The 18,031-nt window shown below is 37.7% G+C and overlaps 1 protein-coding gene across 9 annotated transcripts in view; it reads right to left on the bottom strand.

The window, feature by feature from the left end:
* The window catches only part of LOC139977877 (uncharacterized), a 221,559-nt gene that overhangs the window by 93,331 nt on the left and 110,197 nt on the right, over positions 1–18,031 (bottom strand). For 7 of the 9 annotated variants that reach the window (XM_071987580.1, XM_071987579.1, XM_071987576.1 and 4 more), the window contains 16 exons: positions 16,972–17,112; positions 15,883–15,981; positions 15,590–15,733; positions 13,415–13,558; positions 11,811–11,963; positions 10,946–11,086; positions 10,462–10,560; positions 8,755–8,904; positions 8,319–8,459; positions 7,165–7,269; positions 6,231–6,389; positions 5,099–5,242; positions 4,649–4,750; positions 4,347–4,487; positions 3,978–4,118; positions 2,054–2,155 (listed from right to left, as the gene is read on the bottom strand). In XM_071987580.1, coding sequence (XP_071843681.1) covers positions 2,054–2,155; positions 3,978–4,118; positions 4,347–4,487; positions 4,649–4,750; positions 5,099–5,242; positions 6,231–6,389; positions 7,165–7,269; positions 8,319–8,459; positions 8,755–8,904; positions 10,462–10,560; positions 10,946–11,086; positions 11,811–11,963; positions 13,415–13,558; positions 15,590–15,733; positions 15,883–15,981; positions 16,972–17,112 — 2,106 coding nt within the window. Of the gene's footprint in view, positions 1–2,053; positions 2,156–3,029; positions 3,054–3,977; positions 4,119–4,346; positions 4,488–4,648; positions 4,751–5,098; positions 5,243–6,230; positions 6,390–7,164; positions 7,270–8,318; positions 8,460–8,754; positions 8,905–10,461; positions 10,561–10,945; positions 11,087–11,810; positions 11,964–13,414; positions 13,559–15,589; positions 15,734–15,882; positions 15,982–16,971; positions 17,113–18,031 lie in introns of all 9 variants that reach the window. The other 2 variants (XM_071987574.1, XM_071987578.1) reach the window with 2 other exon arrangements.

The raw sequence follows: 18,031 nt of genomic DNA on the forward strand, positions 1-18,031 counted from the left end.
CAGTCAATGTTGGTTTACATTCAATGAACCACATCTCAAGTTAAAAACAAGACATTGTGATGAGGGATATTTCTTCTTTTTCGTATCAGGGAAATATTTTCTGCTGCAGGAACATTCCTTTAAAGTAAATTCCAGTGTATTTGAATAAGCTGCCCTCTATCGTTAGGGAGGGCGTGATAGATTTTATAGTAACAACAATAATCAATAACCGATGCTGCATTAACAAATGAATACTGTTCATAAGCCTTACAACTGAAGGTAATGTCTTAAGAAAAAGTTTTAGGCAAGCAAAGCACAATAATATTTAACAAAACATTATTAAGACCACACTGATAAAGCTTAATATTTAGTACATCATTATCGAGAATATATTAAGCACGCCTATGAGTTCGTACAAAGACAACAGTTATTTCTTGACAAATATGTCAAGGTCCACATCTCTCTTTAATACATTGTAGCAAATATAAATATGTGAAATTCCCACATATCATTTTTGTCATTTTCTAAAATTTTATGAAGCTTCAGATGAGCAATAACTAAGAAGTTGCCTAGTACTTGATTTAAAGATGCATGAATGTTCCTTACTGCTAGAGAAATATTCAATTGATGTTTGGCATCGAAACTAGTAGTGGATAGACAAAACAGTGGCTATCAATAGAACTTTAACCTATTTTAATTTATGTGGAAGTAAAATATTGTATTGAACATTTGCTCAGGTGACTTTACAGACCACCAGCTGTGACCGACTCCTCCCCATTGAGAAAATATGTTTGTGAAGCACACCCAAGCTTAATCCTTGGGCTTCACAGGTGCTAATCCACCCCACTGAGAACATGTTTGTGAGGCACACCCTAAGCTTAATCCTCGGGCTTCACAAGAGCTAATCCACCCCCTGAGCAAATATGTTTGTGAAGCACACCTTAATCTTCAACTTCACAGGTGCTAATCCAAATTTAAAAAAAAAAAAAAATGTTCTTTTTTGCCTGAAAATCTGAAGGACAATCCATACAGCATCTTGGTTGCATGGTCACAAATGTGATTTGGAATAAACTCTGTACATCACTTTTTAAGAAAAAGCAATATATCGAAACACTTTGACAGACCCATATAAGTCAAAGGAAACATGGTGAATAACATAACAAACATGCACTGAACAGGGATGTATTAGCTAGAACCCTGGTATTCAATTTTTGGTTTTGCTAGTATACACTGATTTCTAACTTCCTTGATATGGCGACCCTCCACAGGTGTATGTTGTGGCCTAGGGGAGGGATCTATGTGGATGAAGTACCCCTGTTCCCTTCCAGAAAAAATGTAATATGATTTAATGTTCCTAGTTGCAAAATGATGTATTGTTTTGCAACTTTGAAGTACTTGTTACAGATTTTTCCACTTTCTTATGTTGTATCTGCAAATATCAATAAATTTTGTTTTTGTTCCAAATTTTAAGGTGAACCTTCACAAATGTTTGTCGATCATTTGAAACGAAAATTGGGGTGATCCTCGAAAGGGGTGAGACTCTCACTTTGAATACCAGGGTGTTAATATGCAAGGACATACGTTCAACTTTCAAGACAGTATGATGGTCAAAAACAAATTGAGATCGGACAGGATAAGTCAAGACTGAAAAAGATATACAAGAATTAACAGAAACTTCAACTTACCTGTTGCCTTTGTGGGATACCGATAACAACCTGATATATGTAATAATCCTGGACAGTCTTTGCAGTTAAACAACTGATTGGAACTCCAATATTTCACTTTCAACTCACCAAATTGCACTAGGAGTTATGAAATTGGGCATACACCTCGCATGTTTGCAATGTGGTAGTCAAAACAAATTTCTTTATAATACAGGAAATTACTTTGATAAATATATTTTCTTATATTAAACCTACTGTCACAGCATCTGCTATTACATTCACTCTTTGTTTCTAATGCACACAGTACTGGTCGATCATAAGAAAATGAGTCCCCTCGGCTCATGAGCTGCTCATTCCTGTCGCCCATGACTAATCACTGCCTATTTAAATGCACCTGTAAAACCTCTTACCAAAGAATTCACACTGACGACCAGTGAAAAAGCTAACACACTGACATTGACCTCTGTAACATATACCCCCGTTTTCGCACCCAGGATGGCACGGTTGAACACCTGTGTGAGAGGAGACCAAGGAGAAATGCAAAACAAAATACATACACTCGTGCGCATGCAACACATACATGCCACCCATGATTTGAAACAATAAGATATTAAAAACAAACATTGAAATTATGATTATTATTAAACATTCCCAGAAGGCCTGCAACAAGCAACATTGACAATATTCCTTTTGCTTTTACCAATCACATGACGGTCAAGCCTGCCTATAGAAAAGCAGTCCTCCTCAATTCACTCAAGCATTAATAATTTGTTATTTGATAGCATAAACTATCTGTCATTAGGACTCATCCTTGAGCGTACCTAATTTATTGACCAGCCACCATATGACTGTAAACACAAGTACTGGCCAGCACTACTTTCCTGTGTGAAGAAAAATTTGGCTTGACCACTGAAATAGTACACTGTGTGTTTAAACATGAATTTGTGCAGAGGAGCATTCAGTATGGCTAGCATTACCAACTCGGGTAGTTATTCAATCTCCCCTGTTTTTGACCTAAAACAGGGGAGTTGGGTGTTATTTGCTATAGGCAGGGAAGATCGTAATGCAGATGAGCAAAATCCCAATGGAAATCAGTAAAAAAAAAAAAAATGTGCATGCAAGAAACTCTGACGGTGCCTTTAAATATGGACGTTACTTGTGACAATACAGCAATCCAAGCTTTTCTTTTCCCCTTTTTGAAAGCAAATAATACTTTTTTTTTCTCTTTTTCATTAAGAAGCTTTAATTTCTTTCTTTTGTTCTTAGGCATTTGTTTTATTAAAAAAAAACTTTCTTGAGAAGTACAAAACTCAAGTTAGTATGCAACGCATTTACCCAAATAAATTTCAACAGATTATTTATAAATAACAGATTGAAGCAGTCTACCTTGAGTGAATTTCATCAAGCAGACTGTTTGAAAGATAAATTTAATGACAATAAGACCAACAGATGTACCGCAAAATGATTTTCTAAACATTTTTTCCCCATTTTTAATTTATGTCCTTTCCTTCAGTAGTGCTGAGCATACTGTCAAGTACAAAAATACAATATTAAATTACTAAACAACTGCAAAACTGTATTGTGGCAGAAAAGTGACAAAACAATCAAAAAATGTATTTACTTCGTTTAACCTCAAAAAATGTATGGAAATGTGAAACACCAAGTCTGAAACCCAACTACACAAAGAGGTGATAAAGAATGTAAAATGGAATGAAAAATGGTGGATTTCCCATGATAACCAAATGTGAAAATAGGAAATGTGACATTCAACATAACAAAATACAGCTAGGCTACGAGAAATCTACAAGAGAGTGAAATGGTATCCATAGAAACATGCACTATTACATAGAGATAATTCACATGTAAATTTAGAATAAGGGAAGAAACCTGCCCTTTTTTTTCCGTGTGTGTGTTTACAACATAAACGGTTTACTATGCCTACGAAGTAGCAAATAACCAATATTCTGTACTTTTGATGACAAAAAGTTTGCAACCAAGAAATGACAGAATTTTTTTATTAATTCTTATTTATCTATTTAATTTCTACAAACTCTGGGTTTCTTCCCTTGTTTTCCCCACCAATATGAATACTGAAGAAACATGAGGGATTACAACACACTGCTGCTATTGGGTGACATTACATCCATACATATATGAATAGCAAACAGCTACTGGGTGATTTAAAATCCAACCTAACCCATTTATCCTACCAAGGGAGAACACAACGGCATGCGATGTTACGATGAAACAGACTGATTTAGAGTTTGACAGGAATTCATAATCTCTCATATCAAACCTGTAAGTTGTATTGTGAAGGTAGTTCTCATATCAAACCTGTAAGTTGTATTGTGAAGGTGGTTGTAAAGGTTCCTCTGTAGCAGGTATAGGTACCAGCATCTGCTCCCATTATATTTGTAATAACAAGGGTGGTAGAACTAGGTGACGTATTCATGGTGTAAATACGTCGACTCGCATCTGAGTGAAACAACGGTAAAATCACGTCAGACAACTTTGCGACTTCATCATCATGTTAGGTTGATGATAGATACACAGAATACTTATTGAAATAAATGGTTTGCTATTGTGGAAACAGGAAAATACAAAGACAAATTTAAGAATGTCTGTGATCCATATTGGATTTTCATGTGTTAAAAGAGGAATATCACGTAACAATAATTGTTATTATTCATCCCGACAACCTACCAGGTCTGATGGGTTGTCCATTTGGTCCTCTCCACATCGGATTGGTCAGACCGGTGGAACCAGCTAATTCGCAAGTGAAAGACAAATCTTGACCGATGGCGATGGACTGCTGTGGGGGCTGCAGGATCCGAATCTCAAACGCTGCGAAGGAATCAACATGACACAGCAAGGTAGTCTATCTTGTGAATATCTCATCCTCAAAGTTCATACACATTTATTTAAGAAGATATGAACAGTAATATTAATGCACTGAAATATATCAAGACTGCATGTATTTCTTTGTTCTTTCTATTCTTACTTACTTGCAATATGGCACCTGGCTCCAACGTATCCACTTCTGCACTGACAAACTCCCTGCAAGCAGCTACCTCCATTCAAACAGCCACCCGGACAAAAATCGTTGACTGAAGAGTAAGAGATAGAAACGGAATAGAGACCAATATTCCCAGATGTTTGACTAGCAAGATCACAGATGTTATATTTTGGAAAGCTTTCTTGAAACTTTTAATACCCATACATATGATATCTCAAAACAGTACCAGTATTGAAAAGATGAGTTATAATATAGTGTTAATACAGTCACTTTCCCAAGGAACTTTCTCCCCTTCACACAAGCCATGGTTCTAACACGGAAACATTTATAATCTTAAAAGTGAGGGAGCAGATTGAAACTCTACCGAGAAAGTATTCTAAACTTGGTTAAGTGCCCTTCTCCTTTCTCTATAAACATGATGTAACATTTACACACATACCTACTACAGTGATTCTTAAATGTGTCCTGAGAGGACCGACCACGCATGTGTAATCTCCTGAGTCTAGATCTGTAGGATTCCTGATGGTGAGTTGTGTAGACCTGTCGCTGAGAGGCAAAACAAACTTTCGCTGGTATTGAGCGGCTGAAAAGAAGGAAAACAAAAGAGATCCAAATGTGAGAAATATTCCGGTCAAACATGAAAAATATGTATAGAAATAGACAAAATAGTTCCAATAGAAAAAAAAAAAAGCGATTTTTTGGTGAAGTTATTAGAGTGATTGTCCACCCAAACAAATCTTTAAATTTCTGGATCTTACACATGCCAGGATCTACATGCTTTATGATACATTCAAAAATGCTTCTGTGCGATTGGCTCTTTCTTAGGTGGGCTTGATTTGGCCGGACTGGAAAAAGATTTGGTTCAACAGTTCTTTCACTTGCTTTGGAATAACTTCTTTCATAATGGCTGCAGTTCAGCGACGGGTGATTGGGGTTGCCCTTTTCTGTGGGGAGCAATCCCCTTCTTCATATGGGGGGGGTGAACCCGGGAGGCGAAATGGGTGGGACAAGTACATGTCAGCCGTCTCACTGAATTTACTCTTTGAATAGAGAAGGCTTGATATAACCTGCTGTTCTGCTACAATCATCACAAAGAGATTCAAAAGAACTAGTGTTACGCTTCTTGAGCTTAGTTGGAATGCACTACACTAAATAACCGATAGAAATAATACCGAGGGTTGTAACATCTGACTTAGAATATAAATAAAACTGTTTCAACATTCAGCTGACTATGTTTGATAGGAAATGTCTACTTACACCTCAGAATACAATTTCTTATAATAGATAATGTCAATTACCCACTGGTCACTGGGTGTTTCTGAGTTTTCCTTTTATTAAACAAAACAGCAAATCTTGGTTTACTTTTTGAGATTAGAATGTTGGGATTTAAGGTATTGTTCCCCATATACCATGCTAAAAAGAGCAACCTCACAGATGTACTGGATTAAGGAATGAACTTACGAGATCGGTAGGTCGGGATTAAAGTATTGTTCCCCATATACCATACAGGATTAAGAAAGCTGCTAAAATGAGCAACCTCACAGATGTACTGGATGAATGGATGTACTTACGAGATCGGTAGGTAGGGATTAAGGTATTGTTCCCCATATACCATACAGGATTAAGGAAGCTGCTATCATGAGCAACCTCACAGATGTATTGGATGAAGGGATTATCCTCATCAGGGATGGGCTGGATTGGTATGATGGTCACATCCATGTCATTGGGTACTGATGAGGAGGAGGAATGAAAAGGAAAACAAAGAAAATTGCAATATCTGGAAGAGAAGTTAGATTGGATTAGATTACTCCAATTCAACCAAACGAAGAAGAAATCCTTCTATTAATGTCTGCAATTTTTGATAAACTGCTATTTCAATGTTCTTTGTGCATATATGATACATATCACCAGGTTACACCAGTTTGAGAAAATAATATTAAACAGCAGCCACTTGTTATCAAACATGTTGTGCTGTTTACAATTGTCATCTTTCATGGCTCTTAGGCATGTAAATAATTATGATGCCCACTAGGTTATTAACCAATCAAAACTGAGCCAGTGCAACATTACTATTTGCCCATAGGTCACAAGCTGTTGAGTCAGTGGACTCGCTAAGTGATCAGTTCTTCTTGACTTTTTGGCTGGCTGGTGAAATTAATGGGTATTAGCAAAGGGTTCTAAATGATTACGATTCTGCCACTTTCCTGGAAGTTTCTACCACCACAATTATTCCAAAAACTTAAAAGAGTTCAGTTTCATGTTTGAAAGAGGTAAAATTCTGCGGACATGGGCTGGATGTACCAGCATGACTGACCAATATTCCAACTTCTAGAAGATTCTGTGGCAATTATGAAGATCACTGAGATATGTGGCAGGGGGAATAAAATACCCAAATTAGATACATCTGTGTATATTGAGTCTTATTTTTTCCTATACATGAATGATGATATGGCAAAGTTCAAATTACAGCAACATAAGAAGAAGATATAGCGAGATTAAACTCACGCTGGAATTGGCACTGGGGTCCAACAAATCCACGAATGCAGTGACATCTCCCATCAAAACAAGAGCCACCGTTTATACAAGGCTGGGCACAAACCGAATTCTGGACTGGAGGTGGAAAAACAATCACAGAGACGATACACAAGTCATAACATGAAGCCAAACATACGTCAATGAAAATATATGTTTCTGTTATACTATATTTATTTTATATCATCATAAAGTACTAGTTAAATATATCCACATTTAGAAGGGGTTTGCTTTTAAGTACTATCTGGACAACACATCTCAGAAATAACTATTAACTAACTGCTGACATGATGTAAGATTCTACCTACATCCATTTCAAAATATAATATATTAATGAAAGTTTTCAGTTTCATTCTTGTCAATGGAGAGACAAATTTAACATCGCTAGATGTGAATGTTACACCAGTAAGCAGAGGAATGTGAGAATGGGGGTTGGGGGGAGGGAGAAAGTGAGGTAATGGGGCGATGGGGCTATGATGTAATGGGAGAATTGAGGAAAGGGAGAATGGAAAGGGGAGGAAACTGTGGTAATAGGGATATGTACGTAATAGGGAAAGTCAGGAAATGAGGGGTGGGTGGAGAATGAGGGAATGGGGATATGGATTTTATGAGATAAAGAGGGAATAAGGGTGGGGAATAAGGGAATGGGGCTATGATGTAATGGGAGAATTGAGAGAAGGGAGAAGGAGAATGGTAAGGGAAGGAGGAGGTACTGGGGGATGGGTATATGGTCGTACTGGAGAATCAGGGAATGGGGAGATGGGCTATGATGTAATGGGAGAATTGGAGAGTGAGGAAAATGAAGAAATAGGAGAATGGGGGATAATGGAGATTGTAAGAATAGGGGACTGGAAGAATAAAGGAACTGTTTATGGAGACAAGAGAACACTGGCTTATTGCATAGTGTCATTTTCCTCACTTCTGGTATTAACATGACAACAGTTTATTACATTTCATATTACTACCACCATTCCTCTCCCCCACCCCCTGCCCTGCAGTCACCCCACCCCCTGCCCTGCAGTCACCCCACCCCCTGCCCTGCAGTCACCCCACCCCCTGCCCTGCAGTCACCTTACAAGTGTACATTCATGATTGCATCCATACTACTCTTCAATATTAATACTCACTGTCTGCTTCTACATTCAATGTGCCAACAACTGATCCTACTCTGCAATAGTACGTTCCCCTGTCTGTTGGGACGAGTCCATTGATGACCAGCGTCGTCACCGTGTTTGAAGTGTATTCCACATGGAGATGACGATTTCCACCTTATAGCAAAACCAAAGACATGAAAAGTTCGGTAGATAAGCAGAATGGATTTCCACCTTAATAGCAAAGACCAAAGACATCAACATTCAATGAAACTGTAGAATTGACTGATCTTGCCACACTAGTGCTCAAGATGATGTTAATGACCAGAGATATGATATAATGTTGGGTGAGAAGGATTGGACTGGATTGGAACAGATCGGATCGGATCGAACTATTAAAGGATAATCTGACGATTACTTGAAATAGCGAACAAAAAGTATTAATCAGGAAAGTGTTGAGACCATGACAGACCTTCAGCAAATGATACAATCCTAAAGCCATCTGGATTCTCCCATCTGGGTGGACCGTGGCTGCCTGCTCGAGATGCCTCGCACTGAAAGCGAATGTTGGACCCAACTTCAATTGGCCCATTGAACACTGGTTTAATATTCACAAAGATGTCTGTAAGGATTGAAAACAAGAGATATTTTGTCTTTAAAAGCAGTATGACGTACAACCCTAACAGGACACTGTATTAAAAAAAATGACTCATATCTTGAAGACCAAAAGACCCTTCTAGTGGCTAACGAGCATCACGAAACATATTACTTCGAGGAGGGCTTGTACGAGTAAAGGTAATTACACTAGAACACAAGCACTTTGAGATGAGCGAACTTCAGTAAAGGTATTTACCTAGAACAAAAGTACTTTGAGGAAGGCTACTACAAGTAAAGGTAACTATGCTAGAACAGGAGAACTTTGAGAATGGACTCACTTAAAGTCTGGTCTTACAACTAGTGTATACTAGCTTTACTTACTGATTCCTTGACAGTATGATCCTGGGAAGTCTGGTACTATCTACAACTAGTGAATACTAGCTTTACTTACTGATTCCTTGACAGTATGATCTTGGGAAGTCTGGTACTATCTACAACTAGTGTATACTAGCTTTCACTTACTGATTCCTTGACAGTATGATCCTGGGAAGTCTGGTACTATCTTACAACTAGTGTATACTAGCTCTTACTTACTGATTCCTTGACAGTATGATCCCGGGAAGTCTGGTACTATCTTACAACTAGTGTATACTAGCTTTACTTACTGATTCCTTGACAGTATGATCCTGGGAAGTATGGTACTATCTACAACTAGTGTATACTAGCTTTTACTTACTGATTCCTTGACAGTATGATCCTGGGAAGTCTGGTACTATCTTACAACTAGTGTATACTAGCTTTACTTACTGATTCCTTGACAGTATGATCCCGGGAAGTCTGGTACTATCTTACAACTAGTGTATACTAGCTCTTACTTACTGATTCCTTGACAGTATGATCTTGGGAAGTCTGGTCTTACAACTAGTGTATACTAGCTTTACTTACTGATTCCTTGACAGTATGATCCTGGGAAGTCTGGTACTATCTACAACTAGTGTATACTAGCTTTACTTACTGATTCCTTAACAGTATGATCCCGGGAAGTCTGGTACTATCTTACAACTAGTGTATACTAGCTTTACTTACTGATTCCTTGACAGTATGATCCTGGTAAGTCTGGTACTACCTACAACTAGTGAATACTAGGTTTACTTACTGATTCCTAAACAGTATGATCCTGGGAAGTCTGGTACTATCTTACAACTAGTGTATACTAGCTTTACTTACTGATTCCTTAACAGTATGATCCCGGGAAGTCTGGTACTATCTTACAACTAGTGTATACTAGCTTTACTTACTGATTCCTTGACAGTATGATCCTGGTAAGTCTGGTACTACCTACAACTAGTGAATACTAGGTTTACTTACTGATTCCTTAACAGTATGATCCTGGGAAGTCTGGTACTATCTTACAACTAGTGTATACTAGCTTTACTTACTGATTCCTTGACAGTATGATCCTGGGAAGTCTGGTGCTATCTACAACTAGTGTATACTAGCTTTTACTTACTGATTCCTTGAAAGTATAATCCCAGGAAGTTTGGTACTATCTTACAACTATTGTATACTAGCTTTTACTTACTGATTCCTTGACAGTATGATCCTGGGAAGTCCTGAGGACAGTTACAAATTCCATTCACACACACACCACCATTTTGGCAAGGTGGTCGGCAGCTGGGGACTTTTAAAGAAAGAAGGAATTATATCAACTGAATTTTTGATACAGTAAGTGTCTTAAACTTTAATTTACTAATTAATTATGACAATAAAAATATGGAAGGGAAGTAAATTGTTTCGGGAAAACTATTTTCACTGCAAACCTTAAGACTATGCACTTCAGTACAAAGACAAGTTTTTAGAAATGTGTTATAGGTTATGATAAATGAACAAATTTCAATCAAAAGGAGAAAAAAAATAAAAGAATTGATAACCGTCCATTAATATTTTTAATTTGGGTAGTTATTACTAATATTAAATTTAGATAACATTTTCAGAAGAAAAGCAACCTCATTTATACCAAATGCAAAACTAAAACATATTAAAAAGAACAAAAATATCAAACTTACCTGTGACTCGAAGGGAATGGGTGGCAGAAACCGGTCCGACCACACACACATAGTCCCCATGATCGCTGAGTTGCAACGAAGATATCACAAGCCTGGTGAGTGTTTCACTCTCCTGGTATGAAGTTATCCTTGAAACGGATACTTGAAGGGGAAAAATGTAGGGAAATAAAATCAGTTGAAATGAGAGGTTCGTATTGCTTGCATACTATGGCGTGAGAAAGCGGAATATATTACGTATAAATATATATATGCTGTACTTGCAAAATACATAAGAGAATATATATTTTTGCACAGAATACATATTTGTTATTAAGAAAATAATTTCTGTACTCCTGGAGAATATATAAATATATACTTTAAGGGAATAAATGTAATTTTCAGGGAATATAAATGTGTATATATATATATATATATATATGTCTAAAATGTATTTTTGAAGTTAACCATGTATGTATTTCGCAAGTACAGCATATATATTTGTACGTAATATATTCCGCTTTCTCGCGCCATAGTATACGATAAAATATGTAGAACTGCAAAAAGTCAAACAAAATGTCTACTAAAGTTGGTAATAAGAGATCACAAAACTTTAGCTCTCTGAGGTAACATATACCTTACTTGCATATCCTCTTCTCTCTTCTTATATTTTACTAACATTTTTTCAATATTTGGCCAATATGCTCCACCAAACTGCTTTATTTGTAAGTCGACAAACCTATCAGAGATTATTATACAGATCACAATCAATGTTTTTAACACTTTTAACTTAAGATTAACTGCAAAAGACACATGGAAATGCACCAATATATGTCAGATTGCGAGAACAAGATTTGCTATTTTTGTCCTCAACATGATGAAATGTTACCTGTAGCATCTGAGGCCTCCTGTCCATTAGGTAAACGCCACCGGGGAGGCACAAATGGAGACTGTCCCACGATCTCGCAGGTCAAATCTGCAATCTGGCCGACCTCGTGGCTGTCTCTGTTGGATACTATTCTGATGCTGATGTTGTGGTATTCTGTGGGATGGAAGTTACAAGATTAACTTAAGATGTAGCAAAAGACAAGACATGATATAAACTGAACCAAAGTACAGAAGGCTGAAATGATAAATGACAAATGACAGCCATGAAGCTAGATTTCAGTCACACAGGCATACTGGATGTGACAGTCACACAGGAATACTAGTTGTGACAGCCACATAGGAATAATATATGTGACAGTCACATGTGAATACTAGTTGTCACATGTGAATACTAGTTTTGAAAGTCACACATGAATACCAGATGTGAGTCATACATGAATACTAGTTGTGACAGTCACATGGGAATATTATATGTGACAGTCACACATGAATAATATATGTGACAGGCATGCATGGATACTAGATTTGACAGTCACACAGGAGTACAAGTTGTGACAGTCGCACAAGAATAGTAGATGTGGCAGTCACATGGGAGTACCAGGCGTGACCGTCACACACGTATACTAGATGTGACAGTCACACAGGAATACTAAATGTGACAGTCATGCAGGCATACAAGATGTGACAGTCACATAAAATACTAGATGTGCCACATTGCCAGATCCAGAAATACCCTTGAATGTGTGGGACATTCACATGAATCTGTAATTTGGTATTTAATAATAAGACTACTCACCCTTAACTAAGAGGGATAAATGCTGTCTCACCATTAACTAAGAAGGGTAAATGTTGTCTAACTCTTAACTAAGAAGGGTAAATGATGTCTCAACTGGTCTTTAATAATAAGAAGATAACCACTCACCCTTAACTAAGAGGGATAAATGTTGTGTCACCCTTAACTTAGAAGGGTAAATGCTGTCTCAACTGGTCTTTAATAATAAGAAGATAACCACTCACCCTTAACTAAGAGGGTAAATGTTGTCTCACCCTGAACTAAGAGGGTAAATGCTGTCTCAACTGGTCTTTAATAATAAGAAGATAACCACTCACCCTTAACTAAGAGGGTAAATGCTGTCTCACCCTGAACTAAGAGGGTATATGATGTCTCAACTGGTCTTTAATAATAAGAAGATAACCACTCACCCTTAACTAAGAGGGATAAATGTTGTCTCACCCTTAACTTAGAAGGGTAAATGCTGTCTCAACTGTAATAATAAGAAGATAACCACTCACCCTTAACTAAGAGGGTAAATGTTGTCTCAACTGGTCTTTAATAATAAGAAGATAACCACTCACCCTTAACTAAGAGGGATAAATGTTGTCTCACCCTTAACTTAGAAGGGTAAATGCTGTCTCAACTGTCTTTAATAATAAGAAGATAACCACTCACCCTTAACTAAGAGGGTAAATGTGTCTCAACTGGTCTTTAATAATAAGAAGATAACCACTCACCCTTAACTAAGAGGGTAAATGTTGTCTCACCCTTAACTTAGAAGGGCAAATGCTGTCTCAACTGTCTTTAATAATAAGAAGATAACCACTCACCCTTAACTAAGAGGGTAAATGTTGTCTCAACCGGTCCTACCACACATGTGTAAGAGCCACCGTCACCTCTCATGACAGGATCGATGACCAAGAGGGTCGCTCGGGATGACTGGGCGCTGGTGTAAACACGTGGAGGATCAGAACCTAATGAGAACATCAAAATAAACACTTGTGATCCACTCACAATAAATGGGCAAGTACAGTATATGCCACTAATTTGATTTAGTTTTTTGTCACAGTAGTGTGAGGGCACTTGCCATTTATCACAGCCATAGTCAATTTTGAGTTGTTACACTGCAGTCAGCAGAGGTACTTATATTTCAGTAATTGTGTGATTTTGTTTCTATTGATTTTATACACATTGTATAATTTTAATATTAATAATATTCTTATTTCATTTTGATCGTAGTTTAAGAATCTTACTCGCTTTTACTCATTCATAATTTCATAATTTCATTTAGCATTTTTAATTTGCAACATTTACTTATATATTTTAATTGATATTTATTTATTTTTGTATTGTACGAGGGCCTCGTGGAAGATTAGCTTCGGCTAAACGAGTTACCCTCTCAAAATAAAGTTTAATAAATAAATAAATAAATAAATATATGTTTACATAGCAAGATGAATATATTAGAGTCATAAAGGCAGAAGGTGAAATATCTCACAATGGTTGTACGCCCACCAGACACTACACCACTGACCACGACCAGGAGCAATGCTCTATTCAATAGTCAGGCAGAGTGCGTAGGTATAATATCAGACAGTCAGGGCAGTGTGAGTGGAATTAATATCGGATAGACGGGCAGTGTGCGTGGGATTAATATCCGATAGCCGGACAGAGTGAGTGGGATGAATATCAGATAGTCGGGCAGTGTGGGTATGACTAATATAGGATAGTCGGGCAGTGTGCGTGGGATTAATATAGGATAGTAAGGCAGTGTGCGTGGGATGAGTATTAGATAGGTTGGCAGTGTGTGTGGGTTTAATATCAGATAGTCGGGCAGTGTGCATGGGTTTAATATCAGATAGTCGGGCAGTGTGCGTGGTATTAATATCGTTTAGTCGGGCAGTGTGCGTGGGATTAAGATTAGATAGTCAGGCAGAGTGCGTGGGATTAATATTAGATAGTTGGGCAGTGAGTGTGGGTTTAATATCAGAGTCGGGCAGTGTGCATGGGTTTAATATCAGATAGTCGGGCAGTGTGCGTGGGTTTAATATCAGATAGTCTGGCAGTGTGCGTGGGTTTAATATCAGATAGTCGGGCAGTGTGCGTGGGTTTAATATCGTAGTGTCGGGCAGTGTGCATGGGATTAATATTAGATAGTCGGGCAGAGTGCGTGGGATTAATATTAGATAGTCGAGCAGAGTGCGTGGGATTAATATTAGATAGTTGGGCAGGGAGCGTGGGTTTAATATCAGATAGTCGGGCAGTGTGCATGGGATTAATATTGGATAGTCGGGCAGTGTGCGTGGGATTAATATTAGATAGTTGGGCAGAGTGCATGGGATTAATATTAGATAGTTGGGCAGTGTGCGTGGTATTGATATTAGATAGTCGGGCAGTGTACGTGGGATTAATATTAGATAGTCGGGCAGTGTGCGTGGGATTATTATTAGATAGTCGAGCAGAGTGCGTGGGATTAATATTAGATAGTTGGGCAGTGAGTGTGGGTTTAATATCAGATAGTCGGGCAGTGTGTGTGGGATTAATATTGGATAGTCGGAGCAGTGTGCGTGGGATTAATATTGGATAGTCGGGCAGTGTGCGCGTGGGTTTAAGGCTACTTCTGATCATGATTTTGTTTTATGTGACATCAGTCGGGAACACTGTTTCCGGCTGGCAAACATGCTGGAAGCTGATGTTCACAACTGACACTGTATAGTTTTAACATAACCTTCCCCTGGTTCATAAATATCAAAATGTGACCTAAACGAGCTCTGTTATTTAACAGTTAACAGCCAAATTGTGTTCATACGAACGAAATGTGTTTTTCTTACCAAAAAACGAAATGTGTAATAGGTCATCAAGAAAATAAGAAGTGTTCAGAGAAGGATTTTATCTATTTTCCAAAATAAAATTTTAACTTCACAGACTTCCAAGACCCATAAAATAGCCGAATATTTATTAAAAATTAATATAATAATTATTATTTTGCATGGAATAATTCTTACCACCTTCATAAACTTCTAGGTCAGTGCCGTTGGGTCCCTGCCAAAAAGGTGAGAGGCCTGGAATGGTCCCAGCAATCTCACAGATGAGATTAACAGATTGACCAACCTCAGGGTTGACGGAACCTCGCATCTCCACTCTGAAACCTGATTAGAAATAGTAGAAGACCATTTAGAATTTAGTACATATTGAGAGAAAGTAAGAATAACATAAAGAAATTTTATAGAGTCACCCAGTGGTATCACACATGACTGTGTATTTGCATAATTGCACAAATTAAAATGACTTCACTTACTGGTGTCCTGGCAGTTAGGTCCAGTAAATCCTGTCGGGCACTGACATCCACTGCTAGTACAGACCCCTCCATTCTGGCAAGGACCATCGCAGTTAGGTGCTGAAAGATTAAAATTCATTACAGATGTGAGAATGCATAGCTAAAACAATAGGAGATAATTCAGACATACAAAGTGGTCAGAAAAGTTGATTGTAAGGAGTCCACCAAATTTAACTGTTCAAAATGAACTCCGATTCCACAAAAGAGGTTATGACACCCTCCAACACCCAACAAAGATTATGAAATGTGAAATGAAACATAGAAACAGGAGTAGCTGAGCAGTAAATTGTTTAACAGTTTAATACAAGGAGCTATAAATCACTCTTAAGAGTTATATAATACATCAAAGGAGGGCAACAATGCTCTCCACAGTCATGAAGGTAAAACATGCAATCATAAACACAAATTATGGAAAAGATGAGGAATCAGATTGCTCATTAATTATTTAATTAGTTTGATTTTCTGATTAGGAAAAAGAGAGCAACTGAAACACGGATTATGAAATAGAGAGGGATGTTGCAGATAAGGCAAAAGGAGTCACAAATCACTGATGTTGAGTAGAGATAGCAGAAAAAAGAACAACAGTATTCTCCTCAGTTCTATAGAAAGCATTACTATAAACATTGCCATGGGAATACTTGAGCAGCAATATTCTCCTCAGTTATATAAAAAGCTTTATTTTAAACATTGCCATGGGAAAACTTGAGCAGCAATATTCTCCTCAGTTATATAAAAAGCTTTATTTAAACATTGCCATGGGAATACTTGAGCAGCAATATTCTCCTCAGTTATATAAAAACCTTTTTTTAAACATTGCAATGGGAATACTCAAGCAGCAATATTCTCCTCAGTTCTATAGAAAGCTTTATTATAAACATTGCCATGGGAATACTCGAGCAGCAATATTCTCCTCAGTTCGATAGAAAGCATTATTATAAATATTGCCATGGGAAAACTGGAGCAGCAATATTCTCCTCAGATCTATAGGAATTATTATTATCAATATTGCCATGGGAATACTTGAGCAGCAATTGTTCCTCTTTTACTTACCAGGAACAACAACAGTCACTGTATTGACGACATGTCGAACAGAATCCAAGAAACATGTGTATACTCCAGAATCTGATCCCTGGATGTTGTTAATCACCAGCTTATTGGAGGGTCCGTTGCGGCTTTCACTGTGCACACGAGCTACGTGAGATATTGAACAATAAATATGTGAATGCTATAACATGAACCGGTGTCTGTGTAAGTAGCATTTCAGTATATTGCCATCTTGTTCGTAACCTGTGTCTACCTTTGACCAATCTTCAACCAAATGCTATATAAGAATCAATTGTCTTAAGGCACTGTGTCAAAAGCTGCAGCAGCTGTAATATCCTGCTTAGCTAGAATGAATCAATGTCAAACAATAGGGGCTGTACCTGAACACCTGCAGCACCTATTGTGTGAAAATGTGGAGAACAATAGATTATGTCCTATGCAGCCTGGCTGCATGATGCTGCAGCCTTACTACATGATGAGCAGCCTGGCTGCATGATACTGCAGCCACCTAGGCATCTTACTTATGACACAGTGCCCTAGAACATTCCCATTTTTTCAATGGATTGTAAGACCATGTAGTGCTTTTGCAATCTTAATTAAACTGTTGTTCATAATTACTGCATCATGCTTTCACTGGTCTGTCAGACCTTGTGTCTGATCACCGACCTGCAGTCTCTTGTGTCATCACCGTTTGTTAAGACACTGTTGTCATAGTGTTGAATCAACAGGTTACTGCACCAAATCTTTAATATTATCTAAAAAGCCTGCTTTCCTATTCACACACACATGTGCAATGGACCAGCTCATTCTTCAGCACAATCTGTAATGCTTCCTGACACACAACCTGATCAGTCCACTCAGCTGTAACTGATATTATTTATGACAGGAATCTGACAGTAAATTAACACCAGGCTAATACATCTCAACACAGAAGTTATGCAAACACAGCAGCACAGTCTCTGTTGTGGTTTCTCAACTTTTCACCTGCATGTTATTGAAATACCCTCACATTCGGGGAAATTCATGCTTCTCATGCATGAACCCTCTAATGTTGATAGCATCTGAC

This window comes from Apostichopus japonicus, chromosome 12 (genome assembly GCF_037975245.1).
Source record: "Apostichopus japonicus isolate 1M-3 chromosome 12, ASM3797524v1, whole genome shotgun sequence".
In the NCBI taxonomy this organism is placed as follows: Eukaryota; Metazoa; Echinodermata; class Holothuroidea; order Aspidochirotida; family Stichopodidae; genus Apostichopus; species Apostichopus japonicus.